Source organism: Pinus tabuliformis, chromosome J, assembly GCF_031772625.1.
Source record: "Pinus tabuliformis cultivar Carrire ecotype Pingquan chromosome J, CPIR1, whole genome shotgun sequence".
Classification (NCBI taxonomy): Eukaryota; Viridiplantae; Streptophyta; class Pinopsida; order Pinales; family Pinaceae; genus Pinus; species Pinus tabuliformis.
This window is the reverse complement of record NC_142295.1, coordinates 1450755013-1450772611: the sequence shown is the minus strand read 5'-3', so window position 1 is coordinate 1450772611 and position 17599 is coordinate 1450755013. Positions and strand designations below refer to the sequence as shown.

Genomic DNA, 17599 nt, shown 5'->3' with positions numbered 1-17599 from the left:
CAGCCGGTGTGTTGTTCTCTTGGAGAAAAATGAACCTTAAACCAGTTAATAAGTTATCTAGAAACTTATGGTGATAAATTTCCTATGTTGGAATAACTGATATGGCGAAGTTTAATATCAAAATAGGAAGAACATAACTTAAGAATATTTTTTTCAAGGAATAATAATCAAGCATGGTGGAAAATTGATGTCTGCTGAAAATTTCTGAAGATTTCACCATTTTTCTTTTGGTTGCAAAGTTTTCCATTAGAGTTCCTAGAACAGAACACACATGGGCTCTGCATGCAAGCACTCACATGTGTGTCTATAAAAGAGAGAGAGAGAGAGAGAGAGAGATTACTGGTTCCAGAGTTGACCAGCAAATTGCAGAGAAGGGAACATCACGAGCTAGCTGAGCTCCAGCTCCTCTCCACAGAACCTGGAATCCTTGCACTGCAAGGAACCTAATCCATATTAGAACCAAAATTCACTACTTCATACCAAATATTTTGCTGGAAAATCACGTGTAGCAAAAAGTAAGGATGAAACATCATTGATATGTGTGGGTATGTACATCCATGAGTATTCCATTTATATGTGGTTAAGACTTGAACCTGTATCTATCTGTCTTCCTATTAAAATATTTTACTACTTTGTGAATCTATCGAGGCCTTTTCAGTTCCAAACTACACATGAATATGAGCTTCTCCATAGTCAAACCTTTAAAAAAAAAATAACACATGCCAACTATAATATGTGTTTTCAACATATCTATCATACTTATCCTTGCATATACCAGTATATAATCCCAGTCCTAACGTTTGACATGTGCTTGTGCACCAGATGTATTGTGTTCTCATTTATATAGTAAAAAGAGGTGGCCTCATCTATATTCAATCAAATTTTGATTAATTGAAAATTATCTAACCACAAGGATCTCTCTTGTTTTGGACGTGTATTTTGAAAAGCTAACATGGCATTAGAAAGAAAGAAAATTATATTGGCATCCACTAATGAACAAAATAGGTCAATAGGACTTGTTACCACTGAAACTCTCACCTGGGGGGAAAGTCCTAACCTCAACAAGAGAGCCTAGAGGAACCTACTAGGCAAACCACCCATTGTCACCTTGGTGGCCTTGCCCCTCACTTCAGACTAAGAAAAAAACAATCTTAACCTAAGTGGGTCTTCCTAAGAGTTCAATTTAACCAATCTGTTACAGTGTAGATATTGATGAGTTAACCAAACCAGCAGACTTTCAGATGGATCTGATTATGTGTTATGAAGCATGCAAATTCATCTTAAGAGATTCAAAAGTGAAGGCAAAATGTGTGACTTGTTTAGACTTTAGAGAGATATTTCAACTTTATGACACACCATTAAAATTACAGTTACAACCAGAAGAATAAAAAACCCGTGTACAATTAAACCATCAATAACATTCCACGAAACACATAAATATAAAAGTCCTTAATGTGTATTTAGGTGATATGTGTAAGCTGGACCATCAAGTGCACATGCAAATGAGCAGTAGATGCCACAATATTGCTACAAGACTCGAGAGTGAACTTCAGAAATCAAACCATGACAACATGAAAAGAATGATGTTATGACGTAAGAGGATAAAAATAAGAGAGTATCCAATAGCTGTAAATGAAATCCAGAATGCAGAACTTATGATGCAATCCAGAGCTGTTCAACAATGCTCAATACAGCAATGGCATCACTAAACTATAGACATATGAGATGTAGCAAGTACAACTTAAGTTCCTTAAGGAAATGACCAGTAATGTTATCAGCAGTGTATATCATGAAAGATCAATCACATAAAGAGTTGGCAGAGTTTATATTGTGATTATTTAGTCGGTTGATTCCTTGTTTAAACTTTAAAGTGCTGAAATGAATTGCTAGAAGATTGCTCAAAGAAATAAATTGAATCCACCAAAATTAATTCTTTAAGAATCATTTGATGTTCCAAATGAATTTGATTTCCATAGGATTATAACCAGCAGTGTGAAAGTACTCCAATAAAGTCATCAAGGTAGACCCGTATTCACATCATTAACGTCATTCATATGAGATCAAAAAAATGGAGCATTGCTCCACCTTAAAGCGTGAGATTACTTGTGAATAAAATGTTATGTTAAAGTTTAAACCATTACCATGACATTAACTTCCAGCAAGTAAATGAGATATCTGTCATGAGGGAAAGCTAGAAAAGGTGAAAATCATAGCTATGCCATGCTCTTGGAAGTACAGATCTGTTTAGGAAAGCAATAAAGATGATTTCCAGATCTAAAATTTAACCCTTAAATTGCAGAAAAATGAACCAGCCAATGAAGAACTTAGAGAAAGAGCACAAATACAGAAATGTTATGCTTGCTAGTGCATCAATTTAGCTCTTTAGGTTTGTTAGACTATAGATGCAATTCAGATTTTAAGTTATGAATGTTAGATCTACTCTAATTCCATGACAGTGATCAATTCCAGCAAAGAAATGATCAACAACGAGACCAAACGATCAAATCATTTAGCTATTTCAGGCATCAACTTAGTCATCCATGGGATGTGAATACTAGATCCACTCAACATGTGAACAAGCAAGGTGCTAGATCTGGTTAAGAAGTTACCATCACTGAAACAAGAGATAGCATGCAAATCAATTTAAGGTAAACCAATGAGATAAAATGATTTTCTTTAAAAACAATGTCTAGCTAGCTAGATATGGCATCATTCAGTAAGAATTGATGAAAGGCAATATAGATCTACAAATAAACATTAAAACCCTAGATTGTTAATAAGACAATTTAAATGAGAAAAATTTTTAAATTGTAATTCAGTAAGTCAAAGAGCAGACTTGTGCCTACCTTGCTTGGGCAATGGGGTCACTTGCCTAGCGTAAGTGCTGTTCATTTACCTTGTTTTGAAGTTATATGCATTGTTACCAATCAATCTATCATCATCAAAGTGTTAAAACTTAAAACCCCAAGCACCTAGATGATAGATTTGGGGTAACTAGGAGGTTAACCACTGTCACCTCGCCAACGCTCCTCTTCATTAGGCTGGCTATTCTTTGGCTCAAGAAAGGCTTCCCTAATTAGGGTTGCTGGAAATTGAAGCTATCAAGTGCAAAGTGACGTAAAGGGTAATTTCCAGAAAAACAGATTTAAAAGTTGAAAGAAAAATGAAAGGATGGTGGGAATTGGGATAGAGATCAGTACCTAGTCTATTGGGTGAATGGAGTCACAACAAAGGCACAAATGGGAGGCTGTTCTAAAGGTGAGAAAGAGAATATGGCTAGGAAGTACAAGCCAATATTACTCTTCCATGCTGCCCTGTATTGCAGAAATAAACCTAGGGTTGTTGCATCTATAGACAATATCCAATGTTAAAGAGGATTATAATTACCATGAGTAATGTGTATATACATTCAATCCATAAGTAGAAACAAAAACAGTCATTGACAAAACTCTAATTATAGCCCAAGAGAAAATGAAGTATATACCAATTTCCTACTCCCAAAAGTACATGGGTCTAGGATAGAATCTTAAAATCTTTGACGCTACCAAACCAAGAATCTCAACAATACTACTTTGCACAACGGAATATAAACAGCAGTAAATAACACATGCACAGAATATAGACAACTTCTTACATTTTTCAACCCAACTTCGTTATATTAAACAACATATAATACAACAGTCTAGGGCTCCCGTACTAGGGATAATGAGCCTCATACATCCACTAGTACAAGATAAAAAATTGGGGCTTGGTGTCAGTACATCGACAACCAATCTGCCTCAACAAAAGACTCTATCCGTCTAGCTGATGTAGAGCTCCTCAAAGCTGCCTTGGTCGTAGCCTGTACCTGCCCGATCCTTCGGCTCCCGATCTGCAGCTCCTGCCTCTATCAATGCTCCAAGTCCATCTGGCCACTGAATCTCGGCTATCCAATCTGCTCACTAGTTGATCGTTCATCCATCAACGCATCAACACATCGAGACTCCTGTCGAGTTGTTCACAGCTCCACTTGTGAACAACTCTCAACTGCCCACTGCTACTCCTCAGCTACTCAGGGACTTCAACCCACTATGGTCTTCCTGTGTTGCACCGATGAAGACCAACATAGGGCACAGAGGGCTGCCACCTATCACTACAAGATGTCCATCTCCCACAATGAACACGGGCTAGGAGGACTACCCATCTTCTGTTGTAGATGTCCTTCCACACACAAGTCTCGAGCTCCACAAAAAGCTCTAGGTTGATCAGACCCTTGAGCTCAACAACTGCCTCTCTCGCAACTACCTTTATCCATCAAGGTGTTGCTCACCAAGCTCCAACTTGGACACTATCACACTGTCCTCCAGCAGACCATAAGTGCCCAATCCACGTTCACACTTGGTCTACTCTCACGCTGCCCTCCAACAGTCCACAAGAGACCAAGTCCACGTTGTAGCATCTACACCTAGTTAGGGCATCCCCACACCTAGGAGACCCTTACACACAGTTTCCCACAGACTCCTCATAAACTACCCTTTGCTTCTACAATAGAGGAGCTATTGCACAAATCTGTGTACCAACAACTTGTCCTCTCCTAGGACACAATCCAGCCACCATCCAATGGGACATCTACAACTCTCCTTGTTGTTGTCCTCTTGCCTCTCATCTGATGTGCCTGTTGTCACCTTGGTTGCTTGGTAGACTTCCCAACAATCCACGTGGGCTCCTCCAAACAGCTCCTAAGGTTTCCTCAAGTTGCCCATCAAGTTGATCCAAGCACTGGTCAAACTCTTTGACCCAACATCCCTCCAAAAACATTGTTGTACTAATGTTTATACATGCTATTCATAACAGTCCTAGTTAGGGCACTTACTACAACCCTAAATCCGCTTGACAGTCCCCAAACAAACCCTTAAAGGGTTGCGAGATACCTTAAGAAGGCTCCTCCTTTGCCACATTGCCTCCTTAGGGCATAGTCCACCCTTGACAGCCCTTACGCAACTCCTAGTTGTGTGCTATGGCCTGCGGCCTAGCACAATAGCCCTCCTATAGAACCGACCCCTCCAAACAATGCCCAAACACTCTCCAACAGCAGCATCCTTGCCTCTCATGAACTCGGCCTCATAGCAAGCCTACTCAGCCCTCAAAATAGTAACCTGGATGGCCCAAAGACATTATGCACCAGTTGCCTTACACAACCTCCCCTATAGACTTCAGACACTCTCCTCCACACTGTCTATGCCTCTTCTTTTGTTGTGGCCAAGGCTAGATAGTCTCCTCTCTCCACTGAGTCCTTCTATTGAGAAGATGTTGCACAATGGATGAGTTCTAGTCCTCCACAACAACTCTTATTTATACACCAACAAGAGGGCTCCACGAATTCATGAAGGTTCATGTCTATTGGACGAATCCTCCTCAAGCCTACATGACTTGACTATCCAAATACTAATGACAACATCAAAAATTCATAACTCAAGTTCTAGAGCTTCGATTTGTGTGATTTTCAAAGCATTGGAATCGGCACACCAAGCTCTATCACCTCAAATTTTCTCATGCTCAAATTCTTCATGGTTTTGGCCCAAATACCGATGGGTGCAACACCCCATGCTTGGGTTCCAAGCCCACAGGCCTACTTGTGGTGCTTTGTGTCGAAAAATTTAGGGCATGCATATTTAGGGTGATTCTTCGATACATGATAACAATTTGTGAAGTGTTAATACAATTTTTATCTTAGCTTGATTGTTTACTTCATTATTAGCATGTGTGAGTTAACTTTATCAAACTGCTATCAAACAAAAGAGACAAGAACACAAATGGTTGGCTATCTGCCAGGGCCAAAACCTCTCCCTCTTGGAGAGGAAAACCCATGTGTAAATTCTTCTTATAGAGATTCCATTGACGAATACCAAGACCATGACCCTTGACACACTCTGCCTCTCCAAGACCAAGATATCAATCCTCCTTTCTCTTGCTGCACCACAGAGGTCATCACCATTGTGATCTTCATCACTACTGCAATCCCATGCCCTTCATCACTGCTGCAACACCTTGCTCTTCATTATTGCTGCAACACCTTGCTCTTCATCACTGCAGCACTTAGATCCTTTGAGATAATGAGATCACTGATATATATATATATATATATATATCATCATGATCTATGATCCTTGTCACTGTTCATCGAAACATATTGAGACTGTCTCATAATATATCTGAACACTGTGATGACTTAGTCTCCTTCTATGTATGCCGAGGATCTCTTTACTAAACCCTTATTTCATTATCATAGCAAGACAGTAATATATATATATAGAAGAGACACCTTTTGACATATTTTGCATTGACCCTAGGGAGCATAAATTTGTCAGAAATTGTCAGGAATGCCAACTTTTCACAGGAAAGAAAAAATTAGCAGCCTTGCCTCTTCAACTAGTTGTAGCAAAAGCCCCTTTTCAGCAATGGGGGTTGGATTTCATTGGTAAATTTAGCCAAAATTCTAGTAATGGTTATTCATGGATTTTGACTGCAACAGATTACTTTACGAAGTGGGTTGAGGCCATTCCAACAAAGCATGCCATAGAGAAGGTTGTCATGGACTTTCTTGAGAATCACATTATCACTCAATTTGGTGTTTCGGCCAAAATTACGACTGAAAATGCCAAAGTTTTTATCTCTTCCGAGTTTTCTTCTTTCTGCTTCAATTATAGCATTATTCTATCTCATTCTTCAAATTATTATCCCCAAGGAAATGGTCTTGTTGAATCAAGTAACAAAAATTTGATCACCATCATTAAAAAGATTGTGGGGGATAATAAGCGGTCTTGGGACAGTAAGATCAAGTATGCATTGTGGGCGAACAGGATTACAGAGAAAAGAGCTACCGGGAAAAATTGTTTTGAGCTTGTTTATGGTTTGGAAGCAACCTTGCTTGTTCATCTCAAACTTCCAGCTTATCAGCTCCTTCAGCATTTTACAGAGGACAAAGATGCAATACAGAAGAGAATTGATCAGATAATGGAACTCGATGAGGCCTGCCAGAATAATCTTGATAACATATGTCAAAACCAGGCCAGAACAAAAGAAGGATTTGACAAGTCATCACGGAAAAAATCTCTACAGATTGGCGATATGGTATTATTGTGGGATCACAGAAATGAGAAGCCCGACAATCATGGAAAGTTCGACAGTCTATGGCTTGGGTCGTATATCATCAGAGGAATCGTTGGAGCAAATTATTTCTATCTGAATACTTTGGAAGGTGATCATGTAGAGTTGCCTGCAAATGGGCAGATGCTCAAACTATACTTCAGGGATGACATATGATGCCATGGGGTATCCTTTATATAGTATCTCTAACCCTACTCCTTTTCATTTACGTCATTAGCTAGATTTATTTCACACATTTAAGTTTTATGTTCTTTATATTTTAGTTTGTTAGAGTAGATTATTTCTATTCCAACAAATTTACTATGTATTTACGATGATTTCAATTTTGAATGGATATCTATTTGATGGACTTTTGTTTACTTGGATGCAAGATTCTGGGATTCTCACATTACTTCATGGAAGCAAAGTGTCCCCATATGGAACCAAATGTTGCACACATTTTATCAAAGTTCCAAGGAAACAGTTGTACCAAATTTCTTAAAGGATCAAGATCATCAGCCATTAGTTTTTAAGTCATTGTAAACCCATTCTGCATAATTTGTAATGTAACTGATGTTAATAAGACTATGTATGCATGTAACAACCTAGGTAAGCCTATTATTTTGGTGACGAATTTCATCTTAGTATGTTTTTCATCTCACGGGTTTATCTGTGTTTCTAGACACAGATGATAGGCAGAGTTTTTCCCTCCAGCCTCACCCAAAACCTAGGGTGGAATTCATCGTGAAAATCTTAGGTGAATCCTAGTGTCTTAATCGAGTCTTTTGTAAAAATGATTTGGGAATAATTTAAGCTAATTAGCTAAATTATTTATTACAAGTCACTTGGTCTACTAGATCATATTGTGTCGCAGAATTGGGTAAGTTATTTGAGGGTCTATAACGAACGGGTATTCCACCTTTAAGGGTTGAATTATGTAAAAAATATTTTAGTGCATGGTCCCTCATACTTACACACCATGGCTAAAATATTTGAGGGTGGAAAAATAATTAAACACCTCAAGTGTCAATTAATTAATTTTTCTGGCAAAAATAAAATTAATCCTGAACCAAAAAATTAATTAATTAGAGCCAAAAAATTAAAATGCTAGAGAAAGTAAATTCTCCAAGTGGAAAAATTCGTGGGTCTTAAATAATTTTATTTTTCGAGGTCCCCCACCAAGGGAATATTAGAAATTTCAAGAAACATTGGACCCTTGGGCCTTGGTGGCCAAGCCAAAGTCAAATTTTTGAGTAAATTAGCTCAAAATAATTATTTTTGAGCTAATAAAAAATGGGTTTAATGAGAAATTCGAAAATTCCTCAAAAATAAATATTTTCGATGGCAGAGATTAAAAGATCATCAAAGATTTATCAACGGCTAAGATTATTTTGACAGGGATCAAGCCAACTAGCCGTTATTTTCCACTTGGAGGATTTATCTATAAATTAGAGGTCATTTGTGTCTCAAGCCATCTGATGTTTGGCTAATGTAACTCTGTAAAAGCTGATGTAAAGCTACTGTCCCACTGGGAACGTTTTTGAATAATCATAATAAAAGACTTTGGGGTGCAGTTCATGATGTCTCTGTTCTACTAATTTGTGGTATGTATGCGGTACAAACATTCCTATATTATGCTTCAATATTTCATTAAATCATTATTTCATTGTAGATGGTAGGAACATTCTATTGATAACCTGGGCTTATCTTAGGTGATCTAATTCATTGTTGTTCTAACAGTTTATTCTTGAGAAATTATATAGTTTTTGCAAGGTCCCCAGCCCTTGGGCTCCAAGTTCACAACTGTGGGCACAGGCTGACTATGTTCGGATCCTGAATATTTTATATGGTTTTCAAATTTCACTAATGCTGTAATTTGGCATTTATTTTTCAAAATACATCTGGCCCAAAGTTATCGAAAACGCCTGAAGAATTTGTCGGAAACGCGGATCCTCTTTTCCAATATGGAAACGGATCAATCCTTGTCTGAAACGCTGTAAAAACGTTTTTGTATTGTTTCAAAAAATCGGAAACTTCATATTTGGAATTAGATATGTTTCCAAGGGTTTTAATTTTTTTTTGATCTGTTTCCGGATTTCCAGAAACAAATCCACGAAAATCGTCATCGGAATCCACCGTTAAAATGTTAAAAAGCATGAAAATTTGTGTAGCCATAAATAAATAATAAAAATGAAGAAATCATATTTGCAAATAAACTCACTATAAACACAATCTCATAACGTCTCTTCTAAATCTTTAGAAACAACAACACTCCATATATTTGTCAAGTATTCTTACTAAGAAAAAGATAGATCTTCAAAAATGCAAACAAAAGGGTTGCATGAATGTCTTCATAAAGAGATTTATTTGAGCGATTAATTTTTGGTTTTGTTAAGGTTTTGTTAATTGTCATTGACTTTGCTCTTGATTTCATAAATCCTTCCAATATAACAAATCTTCTCTAGCCAATCTTTTGCTTGCATATAGTTAAGAGACCAAGCTGACGTTGAGAAGATTGAAATGTTCAAATAGGTCTTGACGGAATATCCCAATGATCCCATGGGCCTTTTAATTGCCATGCAAGGAAGATGGATATCATCTGCCATGCATGACACATTCTTTGAAGGACTTGGACCCGAAAGCACAAAGGTTGTAGCGTTTCTAATTACATTACTAATGATGATAATAATATGTTGAATGTTATAATAATCACTAATGATGATGACAATGTTTACGCTCAATTGATGATGATGATTGTTGAAGTTTCTAAGTTTACTTGGTTTAGAAACCCTTCATGCACTTTTTCTAATTTATTCCTACCTACTTGTGATTTTTCTTTAACAAGTTATTTACAACGTAAATACTAAAAATAAACACCAGTGCATGCTCAACATATTACAGATTAGCAACTAAAATAAACAAGAACAAACACACCACATGACACCATTATTTTTGGACCAATGGCCCCAGAAAAACCCAATGCGAGAAAATAGGTGCAGCTATCTGAGGGTTTTCTTATTAAACAATATCAAAGTACAATCTGGGTGTCGAAACTGGCCTACCCAACAAAGAATTTCCTTAGCAGCTATACCTCATAGTTTGAGAGAAATCTCCTGCTTGAAACCCCGGAAAACCCTTCCGGTAGTTCCTCAGCACAACACTGCTCCTGCAACCCTAGCGTCTGCCCAATCTGGATTGCCTCAGCCCCTCTCTGTCTCACGCTGGCCCTGTGCCAGCCTTTCTTGGCCTGCATTAGCCCGAGGAGGCCTTGCGTCAGCTCTGGGAGCCTCTGCGTCAGCTGCGCTGGCCCCTTTGGTGCTCTACACAACACTTGGCTGCCTGTGCATGGCCTTGCGTGAGCCCTTGCTGGCTCTGCGTCACCCTCCTTGGCTGTTGTGCTACTCTCCCGACACAATCTCTGTCTTCTCTATTTCTCTGTACTCAATGCCCCTCAACTGCTCTCCCGATCACTGATTTTATCTCTCTTAGCAAACCCCGCTCTAGAGAATAGAATGACTGATCATCTAGTCTATTTTCCAAGTGACCCTCAAGCCTCCTCTTATACTTTTCCTATTGACATCTCAACAGCCGAGATTAAGTCCCTAATCAACAGCTAAGATTAGATCTGGCTTGATCCATGTCTTTTGGACCATTCTAACACAAATTCATACTAATACACATTAATATTTAATTTTCCTGATCTGTTTAGAATCGGCCCAAACCCTTTCTGGGTATTGGAGATCTCGTGTGCCCCAACCTCCCCACCAAATTTTGAGACTGGAGCACATCCGATGCTACCCCAAATCAATACTACCTCTTAGCAAGGACTGTGCTCTAGCAATACTCCTCACTAAGTATTACTCTGATCATCCGGCATTGGTACCTATGTTGATGCTAGGCCTTCCTGCCCAACATCCCCTGCACTGCTACCTCCTGTACTGCTGCCCATGGTTCTGCCACTGCCACTGTTGCATCTGTACGACAACTCCCTCCGCATCCATGTTGTCGTTGGTCCTTCCTCCCAGCGCTGCATCTTCATTGCAACTCCCTCTGCATTTCTGCTGCTGCCGCTGGTCCTTTCTCCCAACACTGCATCTGCACTGCACCTCCTCTCATCATGTTGCATCGTGTTGCCCACCGCTACACTACAACTCAGTTACTGATAAGTAAGTAACTGATCTCCCAAATAACCTCTCTGTTGAGCTAGAAACACCCTCTGATGCTGAAGCTCCCTCTGCCACTAACAAGTGCTCCCTCTTGGACCTCTGCACTGCTGCAACAACTCTCCTGCATCTCGCACCGTTGCACACCTCTCTGTGCCATCCTGCACTGGTGCAATACTCCTGTGCCTCTCGCACTGCTGCAGCCTGCTAGCTCTACGCTGTCTTGGGACTCCTGCACTGTAGCTCTCTCTAGCGCTCCATCCGCATTCGTCTCTACCCACTCAGCCAGTCCTGCTACTCATCATCGAGGCTCACGTAGCAAAGGTCTAATCCAAGAGGCTGGGTACCTCAAGGATCCTGCCCCTCATCGCCTGTAGTCCACCTGACTACAGCTCGATGTCTCCCACTTTCGCTCAAGTGGTCCGTGTGCACCCATGGCATAGTCATCGTCTATCACAACTTCCTTCTCTGCCCGTGCTGGCACTGCCTTAGTCTCGGAAGACTCTCCCTTACTCTTCTTCCTTGGGCACTGGGTCACATAATGACCCATCTCCCCACAGTGGAAGCACTTGATCTTGGAGAGATCTTCCTTCTTCTGCTTCACCTGCTTTCCCTCAGATGCTAGGGCCACATCCTCCTCCTCCTGCTGAACTTTAATCCCTTTGTTGCTGCTACCTGTCTTCGACTACCATCTAATCTCTTCCTGGCGAAAAGCTGCCCACATCTCGTCCCAAGGTAGGAGAGTCCCTCTGCCCAAGATAGTCTGGACAAACACTTCCCAATCTTCTGAGACAGCATTCAAGGCTGTCCTCACCATAAGCTCCTGATTCGGTGTCGCTCCTATAGCAGACAACTGGTCTCGAATCTCATTTAGTCCTCCAAGGAAGGTGTCAATCGATTGACCCTTCTTCATCTAATACGACCTCATCAGGTTCTCGAGCAACATTCTTCTCTACACAGAAGTATGCTGGTACAGGTTCTTGAGAGCCTCCCACATCTCAACTGTCGTTTCCTTCTCGGCTATATGTGGAACGACATGATCCTTGACCTCGTCAAGGATAATGCACTTAGCCCTCGCCATCGCCTCTTTGTACTTGCCATTATCATTGGGGTCGACTGGGATAGCTATAGCCTTCAAGGCAAAGTTCTTGACACGATTCCTGTCAATCACTAATAAGATTTTGGCCTTCCAGACTGCGAAGTTCGATGCTCCGTCCAGTCTATCCTGGTCTCTTACTCCATGAAGTGCCATGACGCTCCTCTACTTTCCTCCTGGAAGTTCTCTATTCGACTCCATTGAGTCTCTACATCCCGTCTGGAAGTTCTCTTCTGGACTCCCTTTGAGTCCTAATTTCCCTCCTAAAAATCCTTTTGCCGCTTGTCAAGATGCCCCCTACTTTGATCGTCTTGTGCAACTACACTGTTGATCCAGGTTCCTCGGCTAGAAACCCTCGATAACAACTCCTCTGGCCCTCCTTTGTCAGGTACTGTTCTGACTATAGTACCTCACCAGCTCTACTCTGCAATATTTTTGCAACCTTCTAGACTTCAGCAACTACCTCTCTGTGAACTGCATTAGCCCCTCTCTACCTCACGTTGGCTCTGCGTCACCCAGATGGCTCTGCGCCAACCCTGGGATGCCCTGCGTCAGCCCTTTAGCCCACTACGTCAACAACGCTGACCTCTCTGAGGCTCTGCGCAGATCCCGACTTCTTCTGCATGGCTCTGGCTAGCTCTGTGTCACACTTCTTGGCGTCTATGCTACTAGAAATAGCTTTTGTCACCTCGGGACAGTTGTTTTATGTTGCCATTGCTCCGCTCGGCTGATGTCTTTTAGTCCTCATGTGATCTGCAATCACACTCTGATACCATATTGAAGTTTCTAAGTTTACTTAGTTTAGAAACCCTTCGTGCACTTTTTCTGATTTATTCCTACCTACTTGTTATTTTTCTTTAACAAGTTATTTACAAAGTAAATACTTTAGATAAACACTAGCGCATGCTCAACATATTACAGATCAGCAACTAAAAGAAACAAGAACAAACACACCACATGACACCATTATTTTTGGACCAATGTCCCTGGAAAAACCCAATGTGAGAAAATCGGTGCAGCTATCTAAGGGTTTTCTTATTAAGCAATATCAGAGTACAATCTGGGTGTCGAAACTGGCCTACCCAAAAGAGAATTTCCTTAGTAGCTATACCTCACAGTTTGAGAAAAATCTCCTGGCTGAAACCCCGGAAAACCCTTCCGGCAGTTCCTCAGCACAAAACTTCTCTTGCAACCCCAGCATCTGCCCAATCTGGACTGCGTCAGCCCCTCTCTGTTTCACGTTGGCCCTGCATCAGTCTTTCTTGGCCTGCGTTAGCTGCGCTGGCCCTTCTGGTGCTTTGCGCAACACTTGGCTGCCTTTGTGTGGTCTTGCGTGAGCCATTGCTGGCTCTGCGTCACCCTCCTTGGTTGTTGCACTGCTTTCTCGGCACAATCTCTGCCTTCTCTGTTTCTCTGTACTCAATGCCCCTCAGCTACTCTCCCCATCATTGATTCTATCTCTCTTAGCAAACCCCACTCTAGAGAATAGAATGACTGATCATCTGGTCTATTCTCCGAGTGACCCTCAAGCCTCCTCTTATACTTTTCCTGTTGACATCTGAACGGCCGAGATTAAGTCCCTAATCAACGGCTAAGATTAGATCTAGCTTGATCCATGTCTTTTGGACCATTCTAACACAAATTCATATTAATACACATTAATATTTTATTTTCCCTAACTTTAAACTTAGGACTCCATTAAAAATATTAATTATTTTAACATCTCTTGATCTATTTAGAATCTGCCCAAACCCTTTTTGGGTGTTGGAGATCTCATGTGCCCCAACCTCTCCACCAAATTTTGTGGTTGGAGCACATCCAATGCTACCCCAAATCAACAATGATTTGTCTATGTTGAATTCATGACAATGATTATGTATTTATAGATATAGATTCTAGATTCTAAAAGACGAATGGTAATATATATATATCTATATATATATATATATATATAGACATGTCGTTTCCTCGTATCATATCCGGATTTTTGGACAATTTGTTCTATCTAATTCAATGCAACTTAAATCTGGCCATTGTCAAAAATCTACAAAAATTTATTTCTCAAAATTTATTCTAAAAATTGTACACTTATATATTTTGTATAATAGATTTGTAAATTATTTTACTTTCTAACACTTTTTTGCAACTGGGGTTTTCTGGGGTTTTGAGATTTTGAATTTTTTGTATATATTGGTGTTTTGGGTTATTTTAAAATTTATTTGTGCAGGTGAGATCAAAGGAAGAGAGAGTTGGATTAGAGCTAGATCTAGGCCCTTAAAGGTAAGATCTAGCCTCTACAATTTTTTTGCAGGGACAACAACTGAAGAAAGTTTGCAGAAATTAAAGATCTGAACCAAAATAATTTTTTAAGCAAGGGTTTCAATTCTTTTAGGCCTCCTAGGCCAAGCGTAATCCTCCAAGCCAACCGTCCAACCTCCAGCTCTCCGCATCAGCCTTTTTTGGCCCTTGTCGGCCTGGCCGTAAGGCCTAACCCTCTCAGTCTGGCCTCCTTTGCTTGGTCGTGAGCCCCAAAGGGCTCGACCCTCCTTCCCTTGCCTCGTTATCCTTCCGCTCTCCCTCTCCTCCCCTCCGTTCTCCTTCTTTCCTCCTCCACAACCTCTCCTCTGCCCTCAGTTCCCTCTCCTCCTATGGTTGCAGCCTCTTCTAGCTTGCGACAGCCTCTTTGAGGCTCCCTCTAGGATGTCGCAGTCCTTTAGGGCCTCAAAACCCTAGGCCGCAACCTCTTTAGGGCTTCTTGGACCCTTCTAAGCCCAACAACAGCCTTCCTAAGTTTGTCTTAAGGCCTATTAAGCCTCTTTCCCTTAGCCGCCATTGCCTTCATTACCCCAACATTAGCCTTCTAGGGCCTAGCGTTGCCACATCTTGGCCCTCATTCAACCCTGATTGGTCATTTGCTTTTTTGGACTGAATATTGGTGGGTTTTGCAAGGATATGTTGGCTGAAGTTTGGTGTTTCAAGTACCAAGTCATTGGAAAAAAAATTGGCAAATTGGGCAAGCAGTCTTCAAGGCCTTGGGCCTAGGGTTTGATCTCTAAACCATCCATTTTCCTCATTGTTTGCTACATCTCTCTGAATACATTCATAACAGTGATTAAATTTAGTCTAAGTGCTCTAAAATTCACATATACGTTGCCTAAAAGCGTTAAGAAATTCATGGTAAAAATTTACTAGTCACTTTGAGAATTGGGCATTGTTCCGTGGGCATAGATCTAACTTATTTATTCACTGAATATCTCTGCATAACAAGATCAGGTCTGATAATTACATCTTAAACGGCTAAGAAATCTAAATTTTTAGTTTGATAGGCTTGTTTTGGCATTTGGAAATTTTTGGGCACATTTTGGCACACATTCGCACATTGGTGGCTAACTGTTTTCACACTTTTCTTAGCACTGTCATAAGTGTTTTAAGATCTGATATAACACTGAAAAATACATCATAAGAAGGTTTGTTAGCTCAAATTTTCATTTGGCAAGTCATTAGGTGTCTCATTGCTCACATTTGATTCATTACATGCTTGTGATTTTGGAGTAAAAGCAATTTTGTTTACTGTTGTCCTAAATCTATCTTAACAGTGAACTACAAGTTACATAAGTGGTTTTCATTGTTTCATGGTCTAATAAGTTCATTGTGGAGAAGATTTGTTTTATTGTGCTATTGTGAAGAAGGTTGCTTAAACATTGGAATCTAACATTTACTTGTCTTGTGTTAGATCTAAGAATCATTAACTTTGCCCTAAAGTCACTCATAAAGCACCTACACATCTAAGCTATAATCTTCTAATCTTATTGGATGGTTTAAATTACTTTGGGCATTGAAATCTGATTGACACTATAGTATCTCTCCCTCTTGGGTATTTTGGTATCTAATTGGCATTATTGTGTTAAGCATCTAATTGAACATTGCTAAGGAATTATTGGATAATTGCTCTAAAGTAAACACATAATCTTGTTTTGCCATCATATCTTAAGAAGTTTTAATAATTTTGTTGTCTGTCTTAAGCATTGGCATCTTGAGAGTTATTGGTTGTGAAATATCTATGGTTGTGAATCATTCTAAGTGAGCATCTCTTGATATTGATATAAGATCATCATTGGCATTTACTTTGTTTAAATATCTTGGAAGATTTTAAATTGTCGCAAGTAATTGTCATTATTGTTGTCATTGTTGTTGAATTGGATAAGTGTTCCAAATTGCTATCATTGGTTAAGCATCTTGTGGAAGATAAGTTTATCCTTGGATTGATTTATTGTTTAATATTGGCATTTGATAGTTTGGCACATTCCTGGTGATAAGATTGTCTCTCCATTTATTGTTAAGTACTCTTGTCATAGAAGTTAATCATAATTTAAGTACTTGAACATTAAGCAATCTTAACCTAAGAAATCAGTCATACAACTTACACAACCATCCTAAGTCTAGTGGCATTAATAACTTACCTCCAAGCATAAGCTTGGTTGATAGACATTTAGGGCCACCCTTTCTCAATTTAGCTTGCGGGATTCAGCACCTTTCTTGTGGTTAACATGGTGACCTTGCAATCGTCAAAGCTACATCTCTATAGCACCAGAGGCATCGGGTGGTTGGAACACAAGGGGAGGTATCATTAATCAAGCCTTTGCTTGCTTCCCGTTGGCTTCCATCCCACAACTGACTCTAAAGACTAGTTCCAAAACAGTTAAGAGGAAGGTCTTACTTAGAATAGGCATATAACTAAAAATAACCAAGATTCTTGCATCGCACCTAAGTCTTAGGATTTGCATAGCATATAAGTGAAGAATCCAAGCAGTGATTGTGTTGATTTGGGGTAGCATCGGATGTGCTCTAGCAAGCAAGGTTAGAGCAAGAGCATGGAAATTGGGACAGTACCTGAGTTAGGAGAAGGAAAGCGGCAAAGCTGGATCGGCAGCTGGTTCGTCAGCTTCCATATCTAACAAATCATGTTCAAAATCCCAGGCTGGGCTTCTGGGCTTTCGGAATTTCGTCGTGGCCGCCAAGCTTCAGAAAAGTGACTACACCACTTATATGTTCACCTACCGGGGGATACGAGCGTTCCTTTACTATACGTAACACCCTACATCGTGCTCGGCTTGCACCTTATCTAAGTTCCACTAAACACCTCAAAGTTGTCAACACGATCCCATGACCTGAAGTAGCTCAAACCGCATATAACTGCACCAAGGATTGGTGGAGA

At 40.1% G+C, this 17599-nt stretch overlaps 1 protein-coding gene across 1 annotated transcript in view; it reads right to left on the bottom strand.

Moving 5' to 3' along the window:
- LOC149232834 (mitochondrial carrier protein MTM1-like) overlaps positions 1 to 17599 on the bottom strand; it is a 222277-nt gene that overhangs the window by 52772 nt on the left and 151906 nt on the right. Inside the window, exon 7 of the mRNA XM_089379528.1 lies at positions 341 to 432. Coding sequence (XP_089235654.1) covers positions 341 to 432 — 92 coding nt within the window. The remainder of the gene's footprint in view (positions 1 to 340; positions 433 to 17599) is intronic.